A 24190-nucleotide genomic window follows, 5' to 3' on the forward strand; every position below is an offset into this window, starting at 1 on the left:
GTTTTACACAAGTCAAATGCTGAGAGAGGAGAAAACCAGGAAACTAGGAAAACAAGTTTCCAAGATAAGTATTTAAGGATTGTTGGAATGCTCCTCTTGGCTTTAACTTTGTACTTAAAGACAGCTTGAGAAAGGTGCCTGCAGTCACTCCCGGAACAATGAACAGCATTTATGTTGCTCCAAAGGGATTTACCTTGGCAGGTTGGCTTCCATCACTTCTTTGGGAAGACACTGCATCATCCTGACCATTGCAAAAGCTAATGGAATACGAACTACCTCATCATCACTCACAACGTTGGATTTCACAAGCTTGTGCTCCTCATCTCTTTTAACCTTTGTGAGAGAGCAAGACACAATGCACTTTTAATATACATAAACAAATCTGGCCTTTTCTCAACAAACTCTAGATGAAGCCAACAAAGCAAGCTCCTACCCTCATCTGACTACAGAAAAAACCCAGACAGCTAAAGGACAGGTGAGATGAATCCCTGTGTTTTCAATACAGAAGCTCAGTTGGGTGCTAGCAAGTGACTGAGAACTTTTCAATAAGCTGCACAAACTGACTTGTTTCACTTGTGTGGTTAAAGCCAGTTCTCAGCAGGAAAGTAAAGACACCACACTCACATTGTCCAGAGGGCGTGTGTCAATACCCATGGCACAACAAAGCAGATTAAGCCTTTTTTGTGCTTTCAGGTGGTTTCTCTCAGTTTGTGTCTACTTTGTTTCACATGCTGCATTTCCACTGGCTCTGAATTAGCACACCAACCTTTACAGTTTACAGGCACAGCCTGTAAAGCACCTTTCCAAATGCCAACTCCTCACCTTTGCAACAATACACCTGTGCAATTTAGGCAAGATGTTGACTGTAACCGTATCTTGAATGTGTTTGATCAGACACTCCAGCTCCTCTTTATTTCGGGGTAAGAAAGAAACAGGTTTGGTCACTTGCTCAGCATCTTCAGATGTCTCAGCTGCTTGCTCAGGTTCTGCCAGCTGCTCAGGGAGATTCTTGCCTTTCTTTTCCTCAAACCCCTCTCCTTCCCCTTCACTCTGCTCCAGCTCCATGGCTTCAGCTTCCACTGCTGGCTCAAGGTCCATGGCAGCAACTTCTGTCAAATAATTGCCAAAAGCATAGGTAAACACAGGAGGCCAAAAAATCTAGCCCTTATAAGAGGCTCTTGTGATAGCAGGACAAAGTTGCTACTTATCATCAGTGACAGCAAACAGAGTTGTTTTACCGGGTACAAAAGCTCTGGCATACTGGTTTCTGATAATCACACCTCAGGGCTAGGCTGATTCGGTGCACTTTGAACAGTTAGTGTTTCTATAATCTGGAGCAGAAAGCTCACCTTCTTTGTCAATGGTCACCAGTTGTTTTTCAAGTGTTTCGCAATCAAAGTGAAAGGCTTCCAGCACTGTCTCTAACAAGCTGCGGAAGGAAAACATGAAGATAGATCAGCCCTCTGCGCAAAAAGGTAGATCAGCCCTCTGCTCAAATACTAAAATAACAATCTGGGAAATAAAAACTGGTTGCTTTTCAGATGCATTCTGTGACCTAGCTCATTGTGAAACCTCACAGACAGTGGTACTGGAGCGCTGGATGTGTACCACAGAGCAGGGACAGCCTGACAGAAGCAGAGGCTGCTAATGCTGACATGCACTCAGTGAGACACAGCATGATAAAGTAATGGCCTGTTAATCCTTCATAATTCCAGACTGCAAGACTATGCCCACTTTCACTTGCACATGCTCACCTCAAAGTCAGCAATCTCTCATTCCAGGGAAGAGGCTAAAATGCATGTGATGCTTCTTAAGACACTGAATTTTCCCTTAGCAGTCTTTGGAGAAACTTAGAGCAGCATTTCTCACAGTACCTACCTGACTCCCAGCTTTGGACTGATCTGTCCTGTTTGCAGGACATGGATGAAATGCTTTAAGTGGTACAAGTATGCTGACCATGAGAGATGGTGGCAGACAGCTCCAACAACTTCAACCGAGGCTGTTACCATATTTTCATGCTGCCCAAAAGATAGAAATTGACTTGCTGTTAGCATTCATGAGGAGCATGTCTCTAAACCATATTTCACTCAGAAAAACAAGATCCAGATGTAATGTCTGTCTAGTAGAGATGTTTGGAATTCAGCTCTTTTAGATCTCCTGACCACCGGGTAAACCAAATCAAACCAAATTTAAGTCACAGCTCTACAAGCAGATCTTCAGATCCACGTCCTCCAAGCATTTCTGCATGCATTTAACTTTTCCCACATAAGCACATCTACGGGATCACTTGTGTGAAGAACTAAAAACCAGTCAAGGTATCTAACCACAGACACATGGGACACTGCTGGGCTATGCTGGTCAACTAGAAATGCACATCATTAACCCACTTCTGATGTGAAATAAAATGTGTTTATTTCTTCGCCAAGGTTTCAATCAACACATTTTACCTCCCATTGGTCAAAGAGCAACAGCAGTCACTTTACTGCTGGGCACAGCCTGTATGGCTGCACGTGCTGGGTCCTATGTTTTAATTGTTTCTGCTTCAGAAGAATATTTCTTACAGTAAGAGAATTAGACATTTGCTTGGTCTGACATAAGCAGCTCTGCTGTTCTCCTGATAGTGTGAAGTGTGAAACCTTGCTTTTCTAAGTCACAAGTAGAAAATATAGCCATATTGACATTACCATTAATTTCATCACACATGTTTTCAATAAATTTATGGAAAGTGACTGCAAAATGTCACCCTTCCAACTTTAATTACAAAACTGCTAATGATTTCAGAAGTTTTCAGCCGATTCCTGCAGTTCCCCTATAACTCCAGAGAAAACAGTATTTATTTCCACCTCAATTACTAGGCACAGCCCACATTGCCTAACACCCACATTCTGCTGCCAAACAGTAACTAGTCTCACAACTGAACAGGAAGACAGAAGTTTGGAGACAGAGGGAAAAAAAAAATAACCTGATTATAAAAAAATGCGAACAAATATAACCCCAAGTAAAAAACTCAAAGTAACAAAAAAAGCCCCAAATCCCCAAACAGTTACAGAGATCCATCTTTAAGAAACAGGACAAGTTTAACAGATACAGGAATGGGCCCCGACTGCATCTACAGCTTGCAAACCCTCTTTCTGCCACCAAAAGCAACGGAGAGCTCTTGTCTGAAAGTGGAACACTCACTCTACAAACCTATCAGCCTTTTAAAGTCTTTTGTGGAGAACGGTATACAAGAAAGGTGACAATATTCAAACGGATGCATTCAATTTAAAAGCCTACCTTAAGCATCTTTTCATTAAAAATGGCAGTAGTAGCATAAGGCATAATGTAGTTCTGCAGGGATTTAGAAGATAGCACAAGCTTTTTTTCCATGAGGTGCTTAGCCAGTTTCCTCAGAGCTCGTGCCCTCCTGTGGATCTGAGTCAAACATGAGAGACAGTGAATGAGGTGGGGCTTTAGTCAGGTAACATGAGGAAGCACATACATTCAGCAGTTCTGAAAATGCCTCCAGTTTAAATAATTACATAAACATATTATGGTCATTTCCAAGGAAAGGCAATTCCCTTTTCTTTCAGTCTCTGGCCTTTCACTAGTATTTTGCCTCAATAAATATTCCAACTCAATGTGATATTTCATGGTCAATTCACAATCATAAGACTGCCTTCTTCAGGTATCAGACAAGGGAGGCAACTGATAAAAGATGAGAAGGCCTGATAAAACTACAGGGAAAATAATTAAGATGTAACAAAGGTTCTCTCTCATTGTGTGTCTGAAAGCAGGAGAAACGCTGTGTTTTCATACTGCAAGACAAAAAAAGGAGAGCAGGCTTTGTGCAACATTTAAATTACAAAGGTCTCTGAATGAAAAGGGGCTGCTGACCCTCCAGACGAAGAGTAGCTGAGAACAGGCTAGGAAGAAACAACCAAAAAGACCTGTTCCCTGCCTATGTCAGAGGGATCCTCAGGACAGTTACCGACTGTGGGCTGGGTCACACACAGGTTGTAAAGTGGAGTTGCCTGCTCAGGATCATGAACAATCATCTAAAATGAAAGCAGTTCTTTTAGCTAAATTAGGAAGAGGTAAACAAAAATGCTCCTAAATCATAAAATCAAGAATTCCTTAGATCAAATATGAATTTGACTCATAATCACCCTTGTGATGATGGCCACATCCCTTTTTTTTTAACAATGTCTAATGACCACAGGTTCAATTTCTCTGTAAAGACAAGGCACAGATGCTTTGGAAAACACTACCCCACAGTAAAATGCTTTTGCTTTGGCAGAGGGGGGAGATGCACTAGGGAATGCCTGTTGCCTTTTACCTGCATGTGTTTCATGTTCTCAAAGAAGTCCATGTCGGGATCATGGCAGTTGGTCAACTGGACCAAATCCCGGAATTCAGGATTTGCTGGGAACGTTTGAATGAGGCAGGAAAGCAATGATGTGTAGTCCTGCTGGATGCTCTGCAAACCACAAGCAGCAAATGGTTAAGTACCCTTTGACGAGATTGCTACACACCGCTCAGAAGAGCAGTGCTGTCATTTGCAAGTGGCTTAGGCCAACAAGTCCTATTCTTTGGTAACGGCAAATACACCTGTATTTTGGACTGCACATAAATTAAAGTCTCCCCTCCAAAGAATGAGCTACAACTAAGAAAAGCTGAACAACGGCAAAGAAATACAAGGCAGCTGAGTTCTATAACTTTTCAGATTTTTGTAAGATTTCAAATGAATGGTGAGTTCAGAGCAGGTACTTGTACTTCTTATCCCAGCAAGGGACTCAAGAGAATTCATCCACAGAATGTCTCATATACCCTGGTGTCCTGAAGACAGTTGGAGATGTGTAATCAGATAGCACTGCCTTACCTCAGTCTTACTCTTCAGACCCCTTCTCACAGACTCCAGAAGAGTATGCTGGATTAGCTCCTTGTAGTCATCATTTGTGTGGTTGATTTCTGCCAGCCGGTGGATAAAACTTGTCAAGCAAAGGCTTGCATTGTCACTAAGAGCCATATCCCCTAGCTGAGTGGATGAAGAAATTGTAGCACATGAGTCTGGGTATGACACCTTTTTCTCCCTGAAAAACTGCACTGAACAGTATCGCTGGACACAACATAACAAGGCCTATAGCAACCCAGTAACTCTTGACCCTTTCCTATAGAAGTTCTAGCCCCAAACTAATGTCCATACTTCCAAACAGGAAAAATCCTTTTAGATTTACCAGCAGGCCCACACATCCAGAATATGCCGCAACAAAGAGAAAAGCAGCCTTTAAAGACTGTAATATGCCTTTTATACAGTACAAATCAATCGAAGAGTTCAAAGGTTCACTGACAGAAAGGTGCACTGCACTGTGAACCTTCTTGCTGCACTGTATTCACCCTTCTAGACACACAGATGAAAAGTCAAGCAGAAAAACCTTAAAAACAGGTGTTTGTAAGAAGACTCAAATGTGCTCCGTGAATGTCAAAAATCAGCCAACAGAAATAATTTGGAAATTAGATCCACCATGGACACATGGTGCACAAAGCAAGAGAAGGAAAATTCAGCCAACCTGGATGGTATAGAAGCAGTTGTGCAGAACAGGGATGAGGAAGTTGATATCCACTCTCTGCATTTCCTTGATGCGGGCTGTGATTGACTGGAATGCTAGCAGACGTACATCAAAGTCGATATCATCGAGATGTCGCTGATCAAAGGCATTCAGCTATGAGAGAGCAACAAGTTTTTCATGAAGGTAGCCAGAAAACATGACAATATAACGTCAGGGAAAAAAGGGAACAAAGAAACTGGTTACATGCCTTAACAACATCAGTAATGTACTTCAGTTCACTGTCCAAATCAGACAAAGTCTAAAAAGAAACATAAATGATAATAGTTTAACAGCTATAGTTGTTAAAATTTTGGAGAACTCAAGACTTGACCACTCAAGACAAAAAAATAAAGCAACAACATCAATCTCTCTCCTTTTAGAAGCTTACTAACAGTTATTCTTCCATAACTTGGAAGATGTGTGTTTTAAGATTGTACATTTTTAAATATTTACAGAGTGTTTCCTGAGTTTTCCTGCTGAAAAACAAGTTATATGAGTCACTTCACAAGTACAAAACAGCCTGACTGCTACAAACCTGTGAGAGAAGAACACAAATAAAAATCACCTTCAGGATGCTGAAATCCATTCTTATTTCAGAAAATAGAACATTTTTTTACAGAGGAATTGTGCTTTATTTCTCTTCTCTTACACAAAAGAACCCTGGTGATGCTCACGTCAAGCAGGCTTAAGCCAAAACTTACACAAATTTTTGTGCAGCTCATTAATTTTTATTATACACAAGTCTGCTACTTGAGAGACTGTGTAGATCAAAAACGGTTTTAAGCTCATGTACAAAGACAAAACACTGCTACTTATTTTGTTCTTGACTGCTTAGAACAAGTGAAAAAAAAAGCACAGAAAACACGTAAAAAATGCAATACCTGAAATACCAAGCACAACTTATGCCGAGACAGTTTGTTCTGGATGACAGAAAAAAGCTTTGCCAGTGGTTTAAGAAAGCTTGTAGGGTTTGAGCAGTGCTGCAGCAAGTTCTGTACTGTTTCCAGAATGTCAATCTCTGTACTCTGAAAGAGAGAGATAAGGACACACTCAATGCAATCACGGAATCTCTCAGAAGCACTTGCAACCTTTCAATTAGACACAACAGTGTTAGACAGAAGTGCCATCACGATGAACACTTTTTTTGTGTATCTTTCCTCAAATGACTCAAAGATCAGGAGAGCTAACAGAGCTTTGAAAAGTAGTCTTTCTTTAGCCTGTGAAGCAAACATTAACAGCATCATATACTTGCATGATCTCCCTGAACGGAAATCATATGTGGTCCCCTACTAACTCAAAGATTGAAAACCCAAGAATCCTCTGTGAACAATTAAATGACCACTTGCAAAGTAGAAGCTACAGGTTTCTGCCTAGCAGCTCTTTCTGCAAGCCTAAAATCTCTCATTGAGCAACTGCATGTCTTTTAAGAGAAACAAAACCTTGATCCAAGGATTCAGGCAATCAATCTGAATAAACAAGAGATTCATTCGTTGCAGATGGTATTGTAGTCCCAAAAACAAGGTTTGGCAGTGAGGGAAACAGACAAAATAGTCTACCGATACCCTCAGTGTTTGATTTACTTAACAGTTTACAAAAGCCTAAGCAATGAAGAACTCTGCTTCCTTCAATTGCAGCACATATGCTTTCCGTGCCTGAGGAGTTTAGGCTTTTAGGGAAGTTTCAGTTCCGAGTCGCACTTCTGTACCTACAGATAGGTTCCTTAAGAGTGGAAGGAGAACAAAATGGAAGCAGGAGATATGGGAGCACGTTAATAATCACAGAATCACAGAACAGTTAGGGTTGGAAAGGACCTTAAGATCATCTAGTTCCAACCCCCCTGCCATGGGCAGGGACACAAATAATACTGTATGTTTGCCTTTCATCCTGCAACTAGACCAGTGTAGCACTGGCCATTACACAGCATGTACTACACACATATTCAATCATATGTATTCATATTGCTGTCCAGATGCTGTGGCTTTGGGGTGCATAAAATCCACAGTGAAGAACACTGTGAGGGATTTGAACTACAGTGGCAAAGGAAATAAATATGGTATAAAAAAATTCTGCAGACCTTCCCCATGAAAGGGGGGAATGGAGTCAGCCTTGGCACTGGCATTCCTGCAAAGTATTCAACGACTCATACCCATCAACACGCAATGGCATAGCATTCTGAGCAGGCTACAAATACATAAAGAATTGCTTTCAGGCTAATCATAAGAAACGGCATCTTAAACAAACATACTTTATTAAAAAAAAACCCATATGTTGAATAGGGGGGAAAAAGTAATTTCTACCTACCTGCTCCATATTACTCTGATAAAGGAAAGGGAGGAGAAGGCTCACAAGCATTGAATTCTGACTCTTTTCTTGTATAAATTTGCTGATCCTGCACAATGAGACAAGGAAATTTACTATTTTACATCAATCCAATCACCAGTCTAGAGCAAAGAACTCCTCAGCCAGCACTAGTGCCATATCACAGGGCTTTGTCAGCCCATCTAGGCAAATAGAGTGTTCCCACCAAAATCAGTCTAAGTATTTAGTTCCATATGACTATGGAACAAAAGGCATTTCTGTACCTTTTGCTACCCCCAAGGTATTGATTCTAAGTACCAGCAACAGAAACAGCTAGAATCAATTTCTGAAAATTTTTTGCCACAGTCACCAGCAACTTGCAAGGTCAATGACAGATCCAGGTACTTTCAACTGTTCTAAATTTAAATAGTTTGAGACATAATGTGCTTTGATTTGAAACCTACTATGCAAAGCCTCTTTCTTCCTCCCACCTTCCAACTTAATTGTTTTGAGCTCTAAAAAGTCACTTACTTAGAAAGTATACTCAGCTCTTTGCTGACTTGAGCTCTATACTTCTTCTTTTTCACCTTCTCCATATGCAACATTGTTTTGCTGAAGTACTGAAGTATGGCAGGAACATGAGGCATAACCAAGCGGCAACCTAGGGTGAGGGTCTCTGTAAGAGATACAACAGTTAGCAACACCCAACTCTGTGCTGCAAGCAACAGAAGGGAAGTCCAGCCCTAAACAAACAAAGGGAGAAACATAAAGGAGGCTTCTTTCTTTCATCAGTGAAAGAAAGAAAATCAGTGGCAGCTACAAATGTGCAGGGCAGCAGGATGCTGGGAATATGCCCCAGCACTTGCTGAGACAAAGTCTAACACATCTGAGCTGGAACCAAAGAAAGCATACAGACAATAAAAGCTCTCCTTGCAGATTTCAGTAATAGCCCTGGTAAATCTGGGCTTATCAAAAGGTACCAAGGACATTCCTCAAAGGTAGTTACCATCTCCTAAAATGGCTGGAACATTTTTTAGGTGTAGCTTTCTCTATTCTACCACTGACTTCTTGGACAAATAAAGCTGCCATAACAAGGGCACAGCAATCGAGTGATCTTCCCACTACCTTTGAGTGTTACAGGTGAAAGATGGCTCCACAGCATCAAACACACCACACCACCCTTCCTGTATACTACCACTCAAAGATAAAAGGAATCAATGACAGGTCTTTCTTGTCAGGAAGCACAGACTGAACATCAAAGTGATACATGACCGTGGACATACAGGGAGTGGGGCCATTATATAAAACTTGATGTTAGGCTCAGAGTCAAGTCAGCAATGGAGTTCTTGAAGTTACCACATCAGTCAAAGCTTCACAGTCAAAACAGGTCAACACCACAAACATTTTTATTCTTCAAAAAGAATTGCTCCATGCTCAGGACCCTGATGCTCAAATGTGGATTTCACCAGTCATTAGACAAGCAGTACTTTGCAGTTTTTGAGCATGCCAAGATGAATTTGTACATTGACAATTCCATCCCCACTGGGAGGTCTCCTTCCCTGGTATTCCCAGCCACTGAAAAGACAACCTCATCATAATCGAACACCTCCATCCAAAGCACCCAACATGCCCCCAAAACTATTTTGCAGGCATACCTTCTGCCACGTCTCCAGTGACTGTGACAGCACAGTCAGTTACGCTCAAGCTGGAAACCTGCTCCGTGGGTTCAAAATCTGGGCTGTTGAGAAGACTGTCAGCTATGTCCATCACAAGATTGGATGTGGCCTCAGACAGATTCTTGGCTGACAGCACAGCAAACACATTTGTCAGTATATCACACTCTGGGTGATCTGGCTGCTGCTTAGCCAGCAAGGGGAAATACCTGAGAGAAAGATTATAAAAAAGGTTGGGTAAATGGAATGAATGGAGGCTCAGAAGTCATCAAGTCTCTTTTCCTTCCTCAAGATAGGGTTATGTTTAGATGATGCTATCTCCATAGATGTTTTGACCAAGTCTCCTGTTAGTCTGCTCCTAATCTAATGATCCAATATCATTTTTTACAGAAGTTTGTATGTAAGTTCATGCCTGCAAATGATCTGTCTTAAACCAGATACTGGATACTTGAGGCAAAGGAAAAGCAGTGAGTCTGTGAAAGAGGCAAAAATCACTCAAGCCAGCTGAGTTGGAATTTCTCACTGTCTCCGTATAAAAAAAATCCCTCTTTTGCAGCCTGCAGTCTCAGTCACAAATTCCATGCTGAACCTGCCGATATTCTTTCACAATATAGAAAAAAATAAGGAATCAAAAAACATGAATGAAATTATGTATTATGAAACTGACTTCTCACCTCCCAGGACTAAGAAGTCATAGGTCAAAATGCAGACACATTCTAAGAAGGCAGCCCTTCTCTCCTTACCTGTCAGCAGGGTTTGGGCTACATGTGTGTTTAGTTGCTAACATATGGGAAAACCAGCCTACTAAAAAGAGAATAAGTGCATAAATTGGAAAGCTTCTTAACTGCATTTGGACTGCCTTCAAAAGGGTAACAGTCTAACAGAAAAAGAAAATATGAGTTTTGACACAATTTTTCATAATCTGTTAGCATGCCTTTTTTATTTTGAATTTTGTGCACACAGAAGTACTTATACTTCTTTGCAAGGAGAACACTTACCTGGGATTCTTACTCCAGGTATGAATGAGTTTGAGCAGAAAAGTTGGAGAATACTGACTCTCTGAAGCCAGCCTGCAGACCTAAAGGAGATAAAAATCAGATACCAATGCAACATGAGGTTACTTAAATCCCTCATCCCTAACAAAGACCTGACTGTAACCTACAGTTTACCTTTATTTAGAAAGTAATTTCATCACAATTTTTCCAGCTTCCTCAATATTTGTGGAATCACTCTTAGATTATCTTACTCCTATGTATACACTGTTCCAGCTACCACTTTTGTCCTCCCCACAAAACTGGCCTCCTATGGAGCCTCATATTTGCTGTAAAGATCTAGCAACCTCTCCCAGACATACCATACCTATGAGATCTCAAGCGCAACACCCAAGATTCACTTCTCCCATAATTCCTTTGTCCTAGCCGCAGCACACGCCATTCCAGCGTGTGTTCTATGCCTCCACTGTCTCACTGCTATATAAGCACCCTCTCTGCCCAGGGAGAGGCTCAAGCACTCCACCACATCCCAGGAATGGGATCTCCTAACAGGGTTCTGTCCCGTAAACAACCACGCCTAAGAGCTGCCTAGCCTAAGCCCTACACAGTAGCTGCTGCTCTTTCACATGACTGGATACAGGTAAAAGAAACCTAGTGGCAGGTCTTTGTCACTCTGCAACCCAACAGGCTGCATGCAAGTCACACAGCTGGTTTTCTACCCTGACCACAGCTGGACTGTGAGCAGGCACTGTTAGCGAGCATACAGGCAGAGGTAGCTCCAGTGCATTCAAGGGCAATAGCCAGGATGGTACATGCAGGGTTTGGATGAGCTCCATCTAGGCTCAGGACCTGAGCATAAGAGAAAAGAAGGCAGGTCTGACCATCATAGCCAAGGTCTTAGAAAGCTTCTTCTCCTGCCCCAAGAGGCTGGCAATGTTATCGCTCTGCATAAAACAAAGCTTTTCTGAATAATGTACAATGAAGAGTAAACTGTTAATCCAAACCTGCAGCAATGCTGCTGTGCAGGATAATGATATCAAGACTGTGCAGCAAACTCCTGGGATATGAAAAGCAGAAAACTCCAGCTCCAAGTACAACCGGCTTAAAATAATCTGCGCTCTCCATGAGTTTCTACACATCTCAGTTCCATAGTTTTAAAAAAGGAAAGTGCACAAGCCAAGCAATTCTTCTCCCAAAATCGAATCTTCATGGATTTCCCTAGAGGAGACTCCCTCTAGATGGAGCTTCTGCATCATACTACCCTCCAAGCTCCAAAACCAGCCATGTCTTCCTGACATCTGTAAGGACAACAGGAATTCTAACTATCTAATAACAATTTTACATCTTGTTCAGATTTACTCAGTGTTTCCAAGCACAATACTCCCCAAAAGCACTAACTGCATTGCTGAGTTAAAGCCTGAACTGCTCTGGGGCTGCAGTAAATGTTCACTGCTTTGCTCATGTGGAACCCTGGCCTTGAAAAGAACTGTCATGGTTTAACCCCAACCAGCAACTGAGTACCATGCAGCCACTTGCTCACTCCCAGCTGGTGGGATGGGGAGGAGAATTGGAAAAGGTAAAACTCATGGGTTGAGGTAAGAACAGTTTTAATAACTGAGGTAAAGTAAAATACAATACTAATACTACTGATAATGTAATGAAAAGGGAGATAACAAAAAGAAAGAAGAATTAAATCTAAAGAAAAACAAGTGATGCACAATACAATTGTTTATCACTTGCTGATGGTTGTCCAGCCACCAGAAGCACTACCGGCCCCTCCTGCCCAACTCCTCCCAGCTGCTATACTGGGCATGACGTGCTGTGGTATAGAATATCATTTTGGCTAGTTTGGGTCAGCTGTCCTGGCTGTGCTCCCTCCCACCTTCTTATGCCCCTCCTCACTGGCAGGGCATGAGACTGAAAAGTCCTAGACTTAGAGTAAGCACAATTTTGCAACACCGGCATGTTATCAACATTATTCTCATACTAAAGCCAAACCACAATACTGTACCAGCTACTAGGAAGAAAATTAACTATCGTATCTAAAACCAGGACAAGACTAAACGGACAAACCAGGAGCACCAAACTCAGCTCAGTGAAATACAGAGCTATACGCATGCCTGAAACTATATTATCTGCTATTTGTCCACACACACATACTACACATCATATTGTTACTCATAGAGCAGAGAAGCAGGGTAGATGTAAACACACACAATGTCAACAGAAGCAGATCTGAGCTTTCATAGAGCGTAGCAATTACTCCTGGTGCTCTGACAGGCTTTTCTGCTGCAAAGAAGTAGGACATTTAGATACCCCAAAAACCTCAGCAGAACAGCTCTGCTGGAGTCAACCCATCTTGCTCAGCTACCCTGTGGGTGAAGAGGACTGTTTTTAGAGCAGACAATCCAGCATCTAGTACAGGCATTCCCTGATAACCTCAGAGCTCAATGCACTGAGACAGCCAGCACAGTTTCATTTTAAACACTGTGTTTTCTCTTCCTCTCACACTAGTGCATTTTCCCAGCTCAGAGGTGACCTAAATTTCTCTGATGACAGCCACAATCCTGTGCTTTGTCTCTGTCCTCACAGGGGACTCCCAGCAGGCAGGCAAAAGAGCACACAGCCCACTGACAGACCCCGATGGGTCCCTCCTTTGCTGCAGCAGCATTTGCTTCTGCAGTCCCCTGCCACAGGCCAAATAACAGGGACACAGAAAAGTAGCGAAGTGCACCCAGAAGTGACAAGTATTATTTTGCTTCCCTGAAGCATCCAGGCAAGAAGTCTGCTTCTGTGACTAAGAACAAAGAAATGACATCCATTTTATTCAGATGAATTAATTTGTACTTTAGCCTGTGACTTGATTATTTCAGGACTAATCAGACACGAGCCAAGAAACTGGCCTTGCACATACACATCACAATGCCAGAATCTATCTGAGGCTGTATCTAACCTTATGACAGACATAGCTGACATGATGGACTCCAGTACATGTTATGTACAAGTTGTTTGGAAGAACAAAGAATACTTACCTGGGGCCATACCACTGCATGGAAAACTGCATTGATCTCTTCCACACTAAAGTTGTAAGTCTCCCGATCAGAAAAAAACTCCACCACAAGCTTGAGACCAAGACGTCTCAAATTCTTCAGTGGATTAATCAACCTAGGTTGGACCTGTAAAAAACAAAACAACCAAACAAACAGTAAGACCTTCGGAGAACAACTATTACCTACTTGCTCTGAAATTAAATACAGCAACTCACTGACCACAGATAAAACTTTTGATGGAACTATCGCAATCTTCTGTCTCCTACTGTAACTTGTTCACAGTAGTAATCTACCTCTCACAGACCTAAATATTAGTAAGAGTTGCCTGTTCCTGCATGGAGTCAGTTACACATGACTCCTTCAGCCCATCAAAATCCATGATGACAAGTTTGAAGCAGCATCTGCCCTTTTTGGACAAGATGCAGAAAGCTACACCACATTTACATTTCCAGCCCTGACACTTAAATAATTCCATTCTACACAGGAAAGGACCCAAATCAGCTCTTGAAAGCAAAACTGTACTTTGGACACAGATCTATTGGAAAGAAAAGAAATCAACAGACAAAGAGAAGGGGAAGGAATAAGGAAGGCAAGAACATGAATCACCTCCTCCAACACCATGGTGGGGAGCATAGCATTCGGTTACAGGAGGACGCTTCCTGTACCCAGTCAGCAGTTACATTCCATAGCCTTTCTTGGGGAAAACATTTCAGTAAGGAAATCAGCCACACAGCTAATTATGAGGTTATTCATGCATTGCTGCATTCTCATTCTTCTCCCTGAGAAAAGTATTGACTTGAGTAACCTAAACAATTTCCTTACTGTGAAATGCAGCTCACAGCACAAATATATGAGGCAGCTCCACAGCGCCGAGGTACTGAACTTCAGTCTCAGAAACAAGAGACCCATGTCAGAGAAAATAAAGGTCACAGTCCAAGACTGGAGTTATGTCTGGGGTTCCTCATGGTTGCCAGTACACATCACGATTCACCACACAGTATAAACACTTGTACCTCTTATTTTACGAAGCAGCTTTGTGTCAAAGCCTCACTAAAAGACATAATTTATTTGATATACCCTCTGGACTTCTGAAGACACTACCTTCTACTGTGCAATACACTTTTATAATCCCTTTGAACCCTAGGTAAAAAGAGGCGATAGTGGAAAAGAAAACAAATGCGCTCTTGCCTAGGACCTCTCAAGCTGTGCTGAATGTGTACTAACAGCATGCAATCAGCTTCCAGCCAGCAAATGAGCTGCCTGAAGGGACAAAAAAAGCGCAAACCAGGCTGCTATTCCTAATGGTGACCCCTAAGCAAAATAATTTTGGGTCCCCCACTGTTCAATTGCCATTAACAGTAGTCCTCTGAGATCGTCTTTGAGAGGACAAAGAAACTCGATACTGAACACAATCAGTAGGAAATGGTAAATGAATGACTTGTCTTAAAATGGTCAAAGTTGATGTTTAACTCTCCAGGCAGTATCGGCCTGCAATAAATTACTCTCAAAATCCATGAAGGTCTTCTAATCATTAGCCAAGATAAACAGATTTTTCACACTCTTTCTGAGCTTTTAGTATCTCATGGGCTAATGAAGTGCTAAATTAAGTCCAGACAAATGACAGACTGTCACTTTGCATGTTACATGTTGACAGGATTACTGGAGTAACCCTGGCAAAATGTGACTAACCCAGCAATGAACGAAGCAGCTTTTAAAACTCCTTTCTCAGTCTAAAACGTGTAGGCACATGCAATCCAATGCTTAAGTCAGACTGTGGGATGCTGCTGTCCTACAATTTGCTCATGCCCTTCATAAGTGAAGATAGTTATGTATGTGCAGCCTGCAGGCAGTTATGGGACCTTGGATGCCACCTGACTGCAAGGGCTTGCTTTGTCTGATGGACTGTTTTCAAGACAAATTCTAACCTCGGATGCTCACAAATGAGTTTTGGCAAGACCACATGCGCATGGTGACAAAACATTCATTACCTAACACCACTTGCTCAGTCTATCATCACATAGTTCCTTTCAACGCACCACTTGCTCAAGTCTATCATCTCATAATTCCTTTCAACACCATAGTGATGATGATGACTGTGTGGTTTGCTTGTTTCACACCTAAAGTATGATCAGACTCTGCAGCAGACCTGACTCAAGCTTTCCTTTTCCTATTTGGACTGAAGCCTGGCAAAGCACTAGTTTCAGAAAGACAGAAAAGCTTGGCTCAATGTCATAGTTTCCCAACAGCTGGCAACAGGCCCCCTGCGCTAGCTGGGCTAGAGCCAAGGGACCTCTGCACTGCTCTCCTGTGCAACAGGAGCCCACGTGCCCCATCTTTAGGTGCAGCCAATCTTTAACAGAATGTTTTCCTCACCTGACCCTTTCTGCATGTACAGCCATTGCACAGCAAGGGAAGAAACATTCACAGTGCTCTACAGATATCTGACTGAGACCCAGATTGTGACACTGGATCAGCATGACTACTCCTGATACAGAGATGAACACAATTCTAGAGTGCTGAAAGCATGGCTGGTAGCCATGTTCTCCCTGCATACCACAAGAGACAACCACTGCAGATAATCACTGTGATCATCCTTGGGTCTAGCACTGCCACAAAACATCTCAAAACCAAGTTTTGATCTGAAGTCCCCAGGTAAGGAACTTTAAATCCTCTCCTTTCCCTGTTTAAATGCTTTATGCTTGCAGCCAAGAAACTACACCTTTGAGGACAATTTCAACTTCCTGCCATAAGATCTTGTCACATCCTTACAACAAATCATTTAGCTGTCCCTCATGCCCATCTCTCCACAGAGCAGGCAGGTAGCAGTGCAGAGAGATCACCTCCAAGTCTCTCTTCAGTAACTCAAAAATGCAGTCCAAACAGTTTTCTAAATACATTAACTCCACCTGCACTGCCTGAGCCCTGTTGCACTTTCAGATAAATATCAGTGGCCCCTCTTTTGACAAATATCTAACTGGCAAAGCTTCACTCAATGCTGGCATTAAACTTATCTTTACCTGAGCCAGTGAAGGTGTGTGTACATGTGCAAGCTAAGCAGAGGAGGAGAGAATTTAATTTACATGTTTTTTTTTATATCATTTGCATATTTTGTACCTTTTCTCTTTGCTGGAGGATGCAGGATACCACAGCTGTCATGCACAGCAGAATCTGTAGAATTTCAGGCAGGTACTGATGGATCAAATGTCCCATGTTTTTCAACACAACTTCGAGACCATTGAAGAGACTATGCTGACGGCCAAGAGGCAGGACTTTAGCTAAATCCAGCTCTGACATACTTCGAAGCACTGCAGTCTGGCAAGGCCCTGTGATTAGCAAAGGGACAGCAACTTATCTAGAAGTACCATGAAGATACCTACTACTGAAAATAATTTTCAATGAAAAATAGCATAATCCAGCCCTAAATTACAGATCCTCTCATTCTGCTTTTTAAATAAGCACAACTTTGGGTCTCCATCTCTCTGTGACACTCAGACTCACACTGCTACAGTATCAGAACGCTTTACAACCTCTGTTTATAGCCATCATATGCAGGCTAACCTATGATGCCAGTGATTGCTCATTCCTGGCCTGCTACAGCTTACTTGCACAGCTGTAGCAAGTCATTAAGTTTTCTGACCTTGGACCTGTAGAATAGAGCAATCCTGCTTTGTAAGGAAAAACTCAGGGGAATCCCCATCCATATTAAAAGTTTACTTTCATCCTTCCAAGGCACTGTTAAGAGAAAAACTGAAGCACATAACAGCATTTATCCTCCTCCATCTCTACAGGCCAGAAAGCACCATATCCCAGGTTCTACTGCCCAAACCTACCATCACTGAATTGCTTCACAGCTTCAAAGAGTAGATCCAAGAACATCCGTATCTCTTCTGGCAGTGAGCCGGCAAGAAATCGCAGAACGATTGACATGCGAGTGCCCGCCAAAGACTTGCCCTGTGTCTTGCTCCCTGTTTTGTTTCTCATTCTGCCATAGAGAATTCTTCAAGAGCCAAAAAGAGGTTGCATTAGCTTTCAGCAAGCCATCTGTTTCCTAGCCTCTTATACTGCGGGAGAAACTCTATTTAAAAATATTCTTTAGGGAGCACAAGCTGAGTGGAGGTCCCCCCTTCAGGGTCTCCACTGAATTAATACACATTGCCCAGAAAACATCCCAGCGAAGGCTCTGCTTCTACTACTGCAGTCGAAGCTTTGCTGGAGACTTCAGGTACAAACGAGTTATCTGCACAACAACTTGCATCACTTATCTTTAAAAATAAGTGGCAATACTCAGAGAACTGAAATATTCTCACAGTTCTCTGTAAGCCTTAACAGAAACAGTATTTACCAAAAAGCCGGTCTTAAACAAAACACCATCTGCATAATGCACTACATAAATGTGTTAATAAGGAAGCCCTATTGAACATCGCAAACCAAGTTGTCAAACTATACCATTAACCATAGGTTTATCTCAACTGTTTAAAATGAGAAGCAGTAGCATTGTATCTCTGCTTATGGTGCTTTGACATGAAACTTAAATCCTCACTCTATGACACACCTCATAAGAACAGGGATGAGATCTGGTCGATGCTCCATTTTTACAACAGCAGTGTTCTCAGAAATACTGAAATGGACTATTTCTTCCTTAAAACTCTTGTCCTCCAGTAGCCTTTGCAAATTCTCTCTGAAAGTAAAAAACATTATTTGAAGGCAGGTAGGGTTATAAAAATGAACAGAAATACACACACGTCTATATCTAATTGCCTACTTATCTAATCTATGCTGTACATAAAATACTAAAGGACTATGTTCCCACCCTTTAATAAAAAAAAATATTTAAAAGGCAGCAAGTTCAAACCACTTATTTAGGAAATTACCTCCTGGACACGTTCTGAAGAGATTATTCAACCACAAACTACAGTTTTATGCTGTCACTTTCTTTGCATGGTTATGTATCACCAGTACAAAGACGTCTTTGAAAATGATGTAACTACTAAGCACACACTATTCTGGGACAGAATGAAAGTGTTGCCATTTTCCTGTAAACAAAAAAAGAGACACTGACCAACCTCAAGACCTTATTTCCTGTTATAGATAGGAAATATACAGCTGGCTAAAATTAAAATTTATTCATTTGTTTTCAACAAATACAATTCTCTCTTTGAGGGAACTGACCCCGAGCAGGCTTCTGGTATGACAGGAAGCTCATTCACGCATGCTAAAATAATATAAAGCTTTTACCTGTATGGCAGTAGATGAGGATGCTTGTATGTCATTATACAGTCAAGAGCTATTCTCTGTACATTCTGGTCTTGATGGGACAGTAACTGCAAATGTGAAAAGAAAGAAAATAAGTCCCTATCTAGAAGAAGGAAGTGCTTACTGAAAATAGTGAAACAACCCAGAGCTCAAGCAGGTTTTGGACTAACTTAAAATGGAAACAAAATGTGTGTGTTGCCAGTATAAAGCCAAGAAGCAAACACACAACTGTCACTCAAAAAAAGCGCACATGGCTGCTGGTAGTTCATGCATACACACACACACACACACCCACACACACACCATGTACATAGGATAGTTGTAACATTCGTTTTTTCATAATAAGGCTGAAGGAGGTGATCCTGCCCCTCTACTCTGCTCTCGTGAGACCTCACTTGGAGCACTGTGTACAGTTCTGGTGTCCTCAACATAAAAAGGACATGGAACTGCTGGAAAAAGTCCAGAGGAGGGCCATGAGGATGATCAGGGGACTGGAGCACCTCCCGTATGAAGACAGGCTGAGAAAGTTGGGGCTGTTCAGCCTGGAGAAGAGAAGGCTGTGTGGAGACCTCCTAGTAGCCATTCCGTATCTGAAGGGAGCCTGTAAGGATGCTAGGGAGGGACTCTTCATTAGGGACTGTAGTGATAGGACAAGGGGTAACGGGTTAAAACTTAAACAAGGGAAGTTCAGATTAGATATAAGGAGGAAGTTCTTTACTGTGAGGGTGGTGAGGCACTGGAATGGGTTGCCCAGGGAAGATGTGAATGCTCCATCCCTAGTGGTGTTCAAGGCCAGGCTAGACAGAGCCTTGGGTGATATGGTTTAGTGGGAGGTGTCCCTGCCCATGGCAGGGGGGTTGGAACTTGATGATTTGAAGGTCCTTTCCAACCCTAACTATTCTATGATTCTATGAATTGTTTTTTGAACTGTCAGCCTGCATTTTCAACTTACAAACTAGTTACCAGTTGTGTACCTGGGAAGACTGGATTAAAAACCGGACTACTCAAACCACCCAAAGACATCCCTATTTCTTTCCCATGAAAAACACAAAATACTCTTAGAATTTGATATGGAAAGTCTCACTGAGATTTGCCCCTTTTAAAGATTACTCCTTGTAACCTAGACCCTAAGACATGCAAATCATCTCCCCAAGTAGCATCCCTATCAGTTCTTCAATCTGCCACCAAACAGCACAGGCCAAAATCAAAGGTCACTTCACCATGATGCCCCTATGCCAGATGGGCACACCAGACATGAAAATACATATGTTAAGACACAAATGAAGAACGGTAAATGATGAAGTAATCTCTCTTACATCAGGCTGTTCTTCACACACTATTTTGTACACATCTGTTCAGTATTTTACTAAGAAGATAGGCAAGCATCACCTGGATATATAACGCATTCAACTTCTGTTCCAGATACAATGCACGAGGATTTGAGAATTTAGAGAAAACTTGTAAGTGGGCTATTAGTTGCCTGTAAAAGAAAACATTGGTTTAAAATGACCAGAAGACATAATCCTGCATTATTATAAGCTATTTCGGAAGTTTCATTAAAATTAACAAGAAAGAAAAAAAAACCAAACAACGCAAAGCCAGCACAACACAAGAGGATCCTTAGTCTACATGCCTCCATTTCAGAGACACAGCAAGAGGAATCCTCTTCCCACTCCTAAGCACCTCCTTCCAGACATAATTTAATGGCATAGAGAGGGCCATTTCCTCAGCAGCACTAGATGGGCTCAGCTTCTCATGTCAAAGGAATATAATCAATCAGAATGCAGCTTGCTTCTCTCTGCCAGACCAGCCTGGAACACCAACAGATAAATTTACCTCTATTTATTCACTTGTCCTTAACTGGTGGTCATTTTGCTCCTATCAACATGAAAGGCTGCATTTAGCAACAGACTGTGCTGGATTTACACCAGGCAAGCACAGAGGGGAGTTAGTTCCTCTAGAAGTGGCAGTGTCATCCCACATCTGCTCCACCTCCACTATGTGGGAGCAGAGAGAGATGACCTAGATAAGGAAGGTGTGAGATCTCTACCAGATGCGCTGTGGGGCTAGTAGAGACTTTCTGCATCCAATTGCACCCTCTGGCAATTTACACTGAACTCTCCTGCCACTTGGGCTGGGCCACTCTCCTCCGTGGCTGGGATCAGCCAAAGGACAAGTAGGACACCTTCCAATAACTCCACCCTGAGCCTGGGGCAGGCAAGGGTCCTCCTTCTGCCTCAGCTAGCCCTTGCGGGCCGAGGGCTCTTCTACTGTGGCACAAGCCTAACTGTATGAACCACACAGGGGAAAGATGAAGGGAGGTCACTCCAGAACTCAATAATACACCTCCAGTAAATCTTTTATGCCTTTGTTACTGCTACCAGCACTAATGTTTCCACTTAAGTACACGGACATTTTGAGATGAAGGCTTAAAAAAGAAACAAACCAAAACACAGATCTTGGACTGTCACTATGTTTGAATTGCTGCTCATTTGCTCAGTTACAAGCCAGAATCTGGGAATAAAATGAAACACCTATAAAATACCTGGGATTAAATGACAATTCAGATTATATATCAAATGTGATCCAACATGTAAGGTGACATTTTAAAGTTCTCTGTCATTACAAGGCCCATCCCTTCCAGAAAAAGTGGCAAAATACAAACCCTTGTGGTGTATTTCTAATGGACATTTGACAGAGGTCATCGGGGTAAAAAGACTCAGATTAGACAAATTGTGGAGACTTCATACAAAGAGTCACTTTCTCCATGTATTCAGCACTGCAATGACATTACAACAACATGTAGCTTCAGTGTAAAACACCACCTAAAAAAACCTCTTTGTCCCTAAAGACAAAAAATCCTAACCAGGATCAAGACTGATAACAGGTAGGCAATGGCAGAATCCCAGTCTGAAGTCTTATTTTTTGAAGTGCTTGGCAATACCTACGGTTTTAAAAGACAAACAGATACACACAGAGAACCCAGGGGAATGCAGATACAATAGCCTCCAAAAACTTCAAAATACCATGTAATTTCAGCTTAAAGTAACAAACCACAGACTGTCAGCAGGTAATGAGATAATGATAAAGCCTAGGCAGAGTCTTTGGATATCTAATACTGTGCAGGCAGAGTTTCTGACTCTAAGGTGCTTACAGTCCACTGAAAAATAATGAGGTGCAAGCAAAACAAGAAAAAGGAATATATAAAAACAGCTTTTATCTCGATATGAGTTGCTGAATCTGTCTTTCTGTGAAAACACTAGCAAGAAAAAACTAAAAATACTTACTTAGCAGCAGCTCTTCTTGTTTTCCTTTTTGGTAGTCCCACAGTAACTGGTTCCCCTTCTTCCTTTTCTTCTTCCTCCTCCTCCTCCATAGGAACATCATTCACCTCTTCACCAGGTATTTCTTTTGCTGCTACTGAATCACTAGTTCTCTTTCTGAGATCCTGAGACGGAGCCACCAATGAATCTGCTGGGTAGTACTCATTTCTGTGTTTAAAAAAAAAAAAAAGAGGAAGGGATTACAAAGCACAGCATTTTTCAGGGTTTCAGGACAAGAACAACCAATTCCCCCCCCCCCCCCCAAACCCCCATTCTCATTATTAATGGCACTGTGTCTTGGGATACTATATGGCTAAAAATTCCCAAAGTATATTTCAGCAAGTGTATGCTCTTATGCCTAGAAGTTGCAGGATATAAGGCAGTGGGCCAAATACCCTAAAGGAGACTGGAGGTACTTGGTGGAGAGAAGAGAGACATGAATCACTGAAATACTAGAGGTTTGTAAAGTTATGTGGAGGGCATGGGGGTTGCGTTTGCTCAGATGGGCAGATGAACAATGATTATGGCAGTGTGATACTAAGTGAAGAAACTAACTTACTACAGCGTGGTTCAATTTTTCCAGGAAGGGAAGCAAAAGATAGATTTTCTAATTACAGGAAATGAATATCAGAAACCTTCCCTTGCATGAGATCACACCTACTCCATGTGCATCATACTATCTGTATTATCTGATATACGCACATATGCAAGCTCTCCCTCCCGAGGCATGAAACTGAATTAGCCTCTAACAAACCCAGTATTTTCCTCATCTTGGGAAAAATACTTCACTTTCTGTGATTCCAAATTAAAATGCATTTTCTTTTTTTTTTAAAAAAAGGATCTTTATTTCCACTGAAATCACTCCCTAATGAAGTAAAGAGGCTGTGACAGAGGGAAGTCAATAAATAAGAGACTGAGCAGCAGAAACTGCCATTTCATTTCAGCCTGCTTCTTCTGTGATGTTTCTAACAGAATTGACATTCCAATCAAAAGGTTACCTTAACTGGAAGCAGACATCTCACCAGCCATGCACTCAGGAAATAAAGGTCTATAATGGGACAGCCATAGTTTTAAAGCTCAGCAACAAATGAAAGCAATGTCCTCTCAACTGAAAAATAAATCTTACCTACCTAACAAATCTCAAAAGAAGAGGAGAAAGTTCCCTCGACCTAGGCTCCACTCTGTCTGGAAACTTATCCAGTGCTTTCCACAATAGAAAACGGAAGTTTGTGTGGTCCAGCCGCTCACTGCAATCTGTTCTAGTCCTCAGCTGCTCCAGGAAGACAGCCCCCACCCCTCCTTCTGGCATCTTCTCACTTTCTGTTTCAGCAATGGTTTCCTCCTGTTCATCTAGTTCATTCTGCAGCTCCATTTCTATAGAACAGAAGAAGAAAAGCTCTTCAGGTTACTTCATAATTGCCAGTAGTAAGGGATCAGCCCCCCATTACAAAAGTAATACTTTTGGTGACATGTAACTGTTTAGACGCCTGTATTTAACACTGACACAAAAGATCTCCACTGCTTAGAAAGTACTCTAGGGTGCCTTACAGCCTCAGCTAACCTCAATTTTCTTGAATAACAGAGAAGTCCGCAAATGGTTGTGTGCTCATGGCTCTATCATGAAATCACAGATGCCATGCACCCATAGGTAAACCTCAAGAGTACACTCAAGAAAGACACTGTTTGCAGGACTTCCACACAATCTATGGAGCAGAAAAATGGTCAGCCCAATTATACAGGTTTTGTGATTGCTTCTGATCAGTCTGGGCAGTCACCTTATGCAGGGACAAAACTGCTGCATGGCTTCCCAAAATCTGCAACTCCCTCCTGAAATGCAGGCACCTTTTTTGTCTTCTTCTTGGTGTTTAGGACAGAAGGAGACACAGTTTTCTCCCAGATCTCTCTATTCCTGCGCTAGACATGATGGTGGTAGTCAAGAACCTGAATTCCCCCATCACACATAAATTTGGGGCACATAAAAACAGTCATGTCACTCACAGTTAGCTGTGTTAC

General features: G+C 41.9%; 1 protein-coding gene across 1 annotated transcript in view; it reads right to left on the reverse strand.

The window, feature by feature from the left end:
• UTP20 (UTP20 small subunit processome component) overlaps positions 1–24190 on the reverse strand; it is a 64565-nt gene that overhangs the window by 18652 nt on the left and 21723 nt on the right. Inside the window, exons 21-42 of the mRNA XM_061476373.1 lie at positions 23308–23551; positions 22142–22345; positions 20244–20334; positions 18837–18922; positions 18154–18279; positions 17432–17598; positions 16716–16924; positions 13584–13727; positions 10558–10637; positions 9542–9768; positions 8418–8562; positions 7890–7977; positions 6470–6613; positions 5797–5847; positions 5550–5702; positions 4862–5017; positions 4319–4459; positions 3277–3414; positions 1879–2018; positions 1350–1429; positions 823–1109; positions 194–333 (exon numbers count right to left, since the gene is read on the reverse strand). Coding sequence (XP_061332357.1) covers positions 194–333; positions 823–1109; positions 1350–1429; positions 1879–2018; positions 3277–3414; positions 4319–4459; positions 4862–5017; positions 5550–5702; positions 5797–5847; positions 6470–6613; positions 7890–7977; positions 8418–8562; positions 9542–9768; positions 10558–10637; positions 13584–13727; positions 16716–16924; positions 17432–17598; positions 18154–18279; positions 18837–18922; positions 20244–20334; positions 22142–22345; positions 23308–23551 — 3241 coding nt within the window. The remainder of the gene's footprint in view (positions 1–193; positions 334–822; positions 1110–1349; positions 1430–1878; positions 2019–3276; positions 3415–4318; positions 4460–4861; positions 5018–5549; positions 5703–5796; positions 5848–6469; positions 6614–7889; positions 7978–8417; positions 8563–9541; positions 9769–10557; positions 10638–13583; positions 13728–16715; positions 16925–17431; positions 17599–18153; positions 18280–18836; positions 18923–20243; positions 20335–22141; positions 22346–23307; positions 23552–24190) is intronic.

Source organism: Pezoporus flaviventris, unplaced genomic scaffold (genome assembly GCF_033815535.1).
Source record: "Pezoporus flaviventris isolate CSIRO_AGI_PZ_B2104156 unplaced genomic scaffold, CSIRO_AGI_Pfla_v1 ptg000096l, whole genome shotgun sequence".
NCBI lineage: Eukaryota > Metazoa > Chordata > Aves > Psittaciformes > Psittacidae > Pezoporus > Pezoporus flaviventris.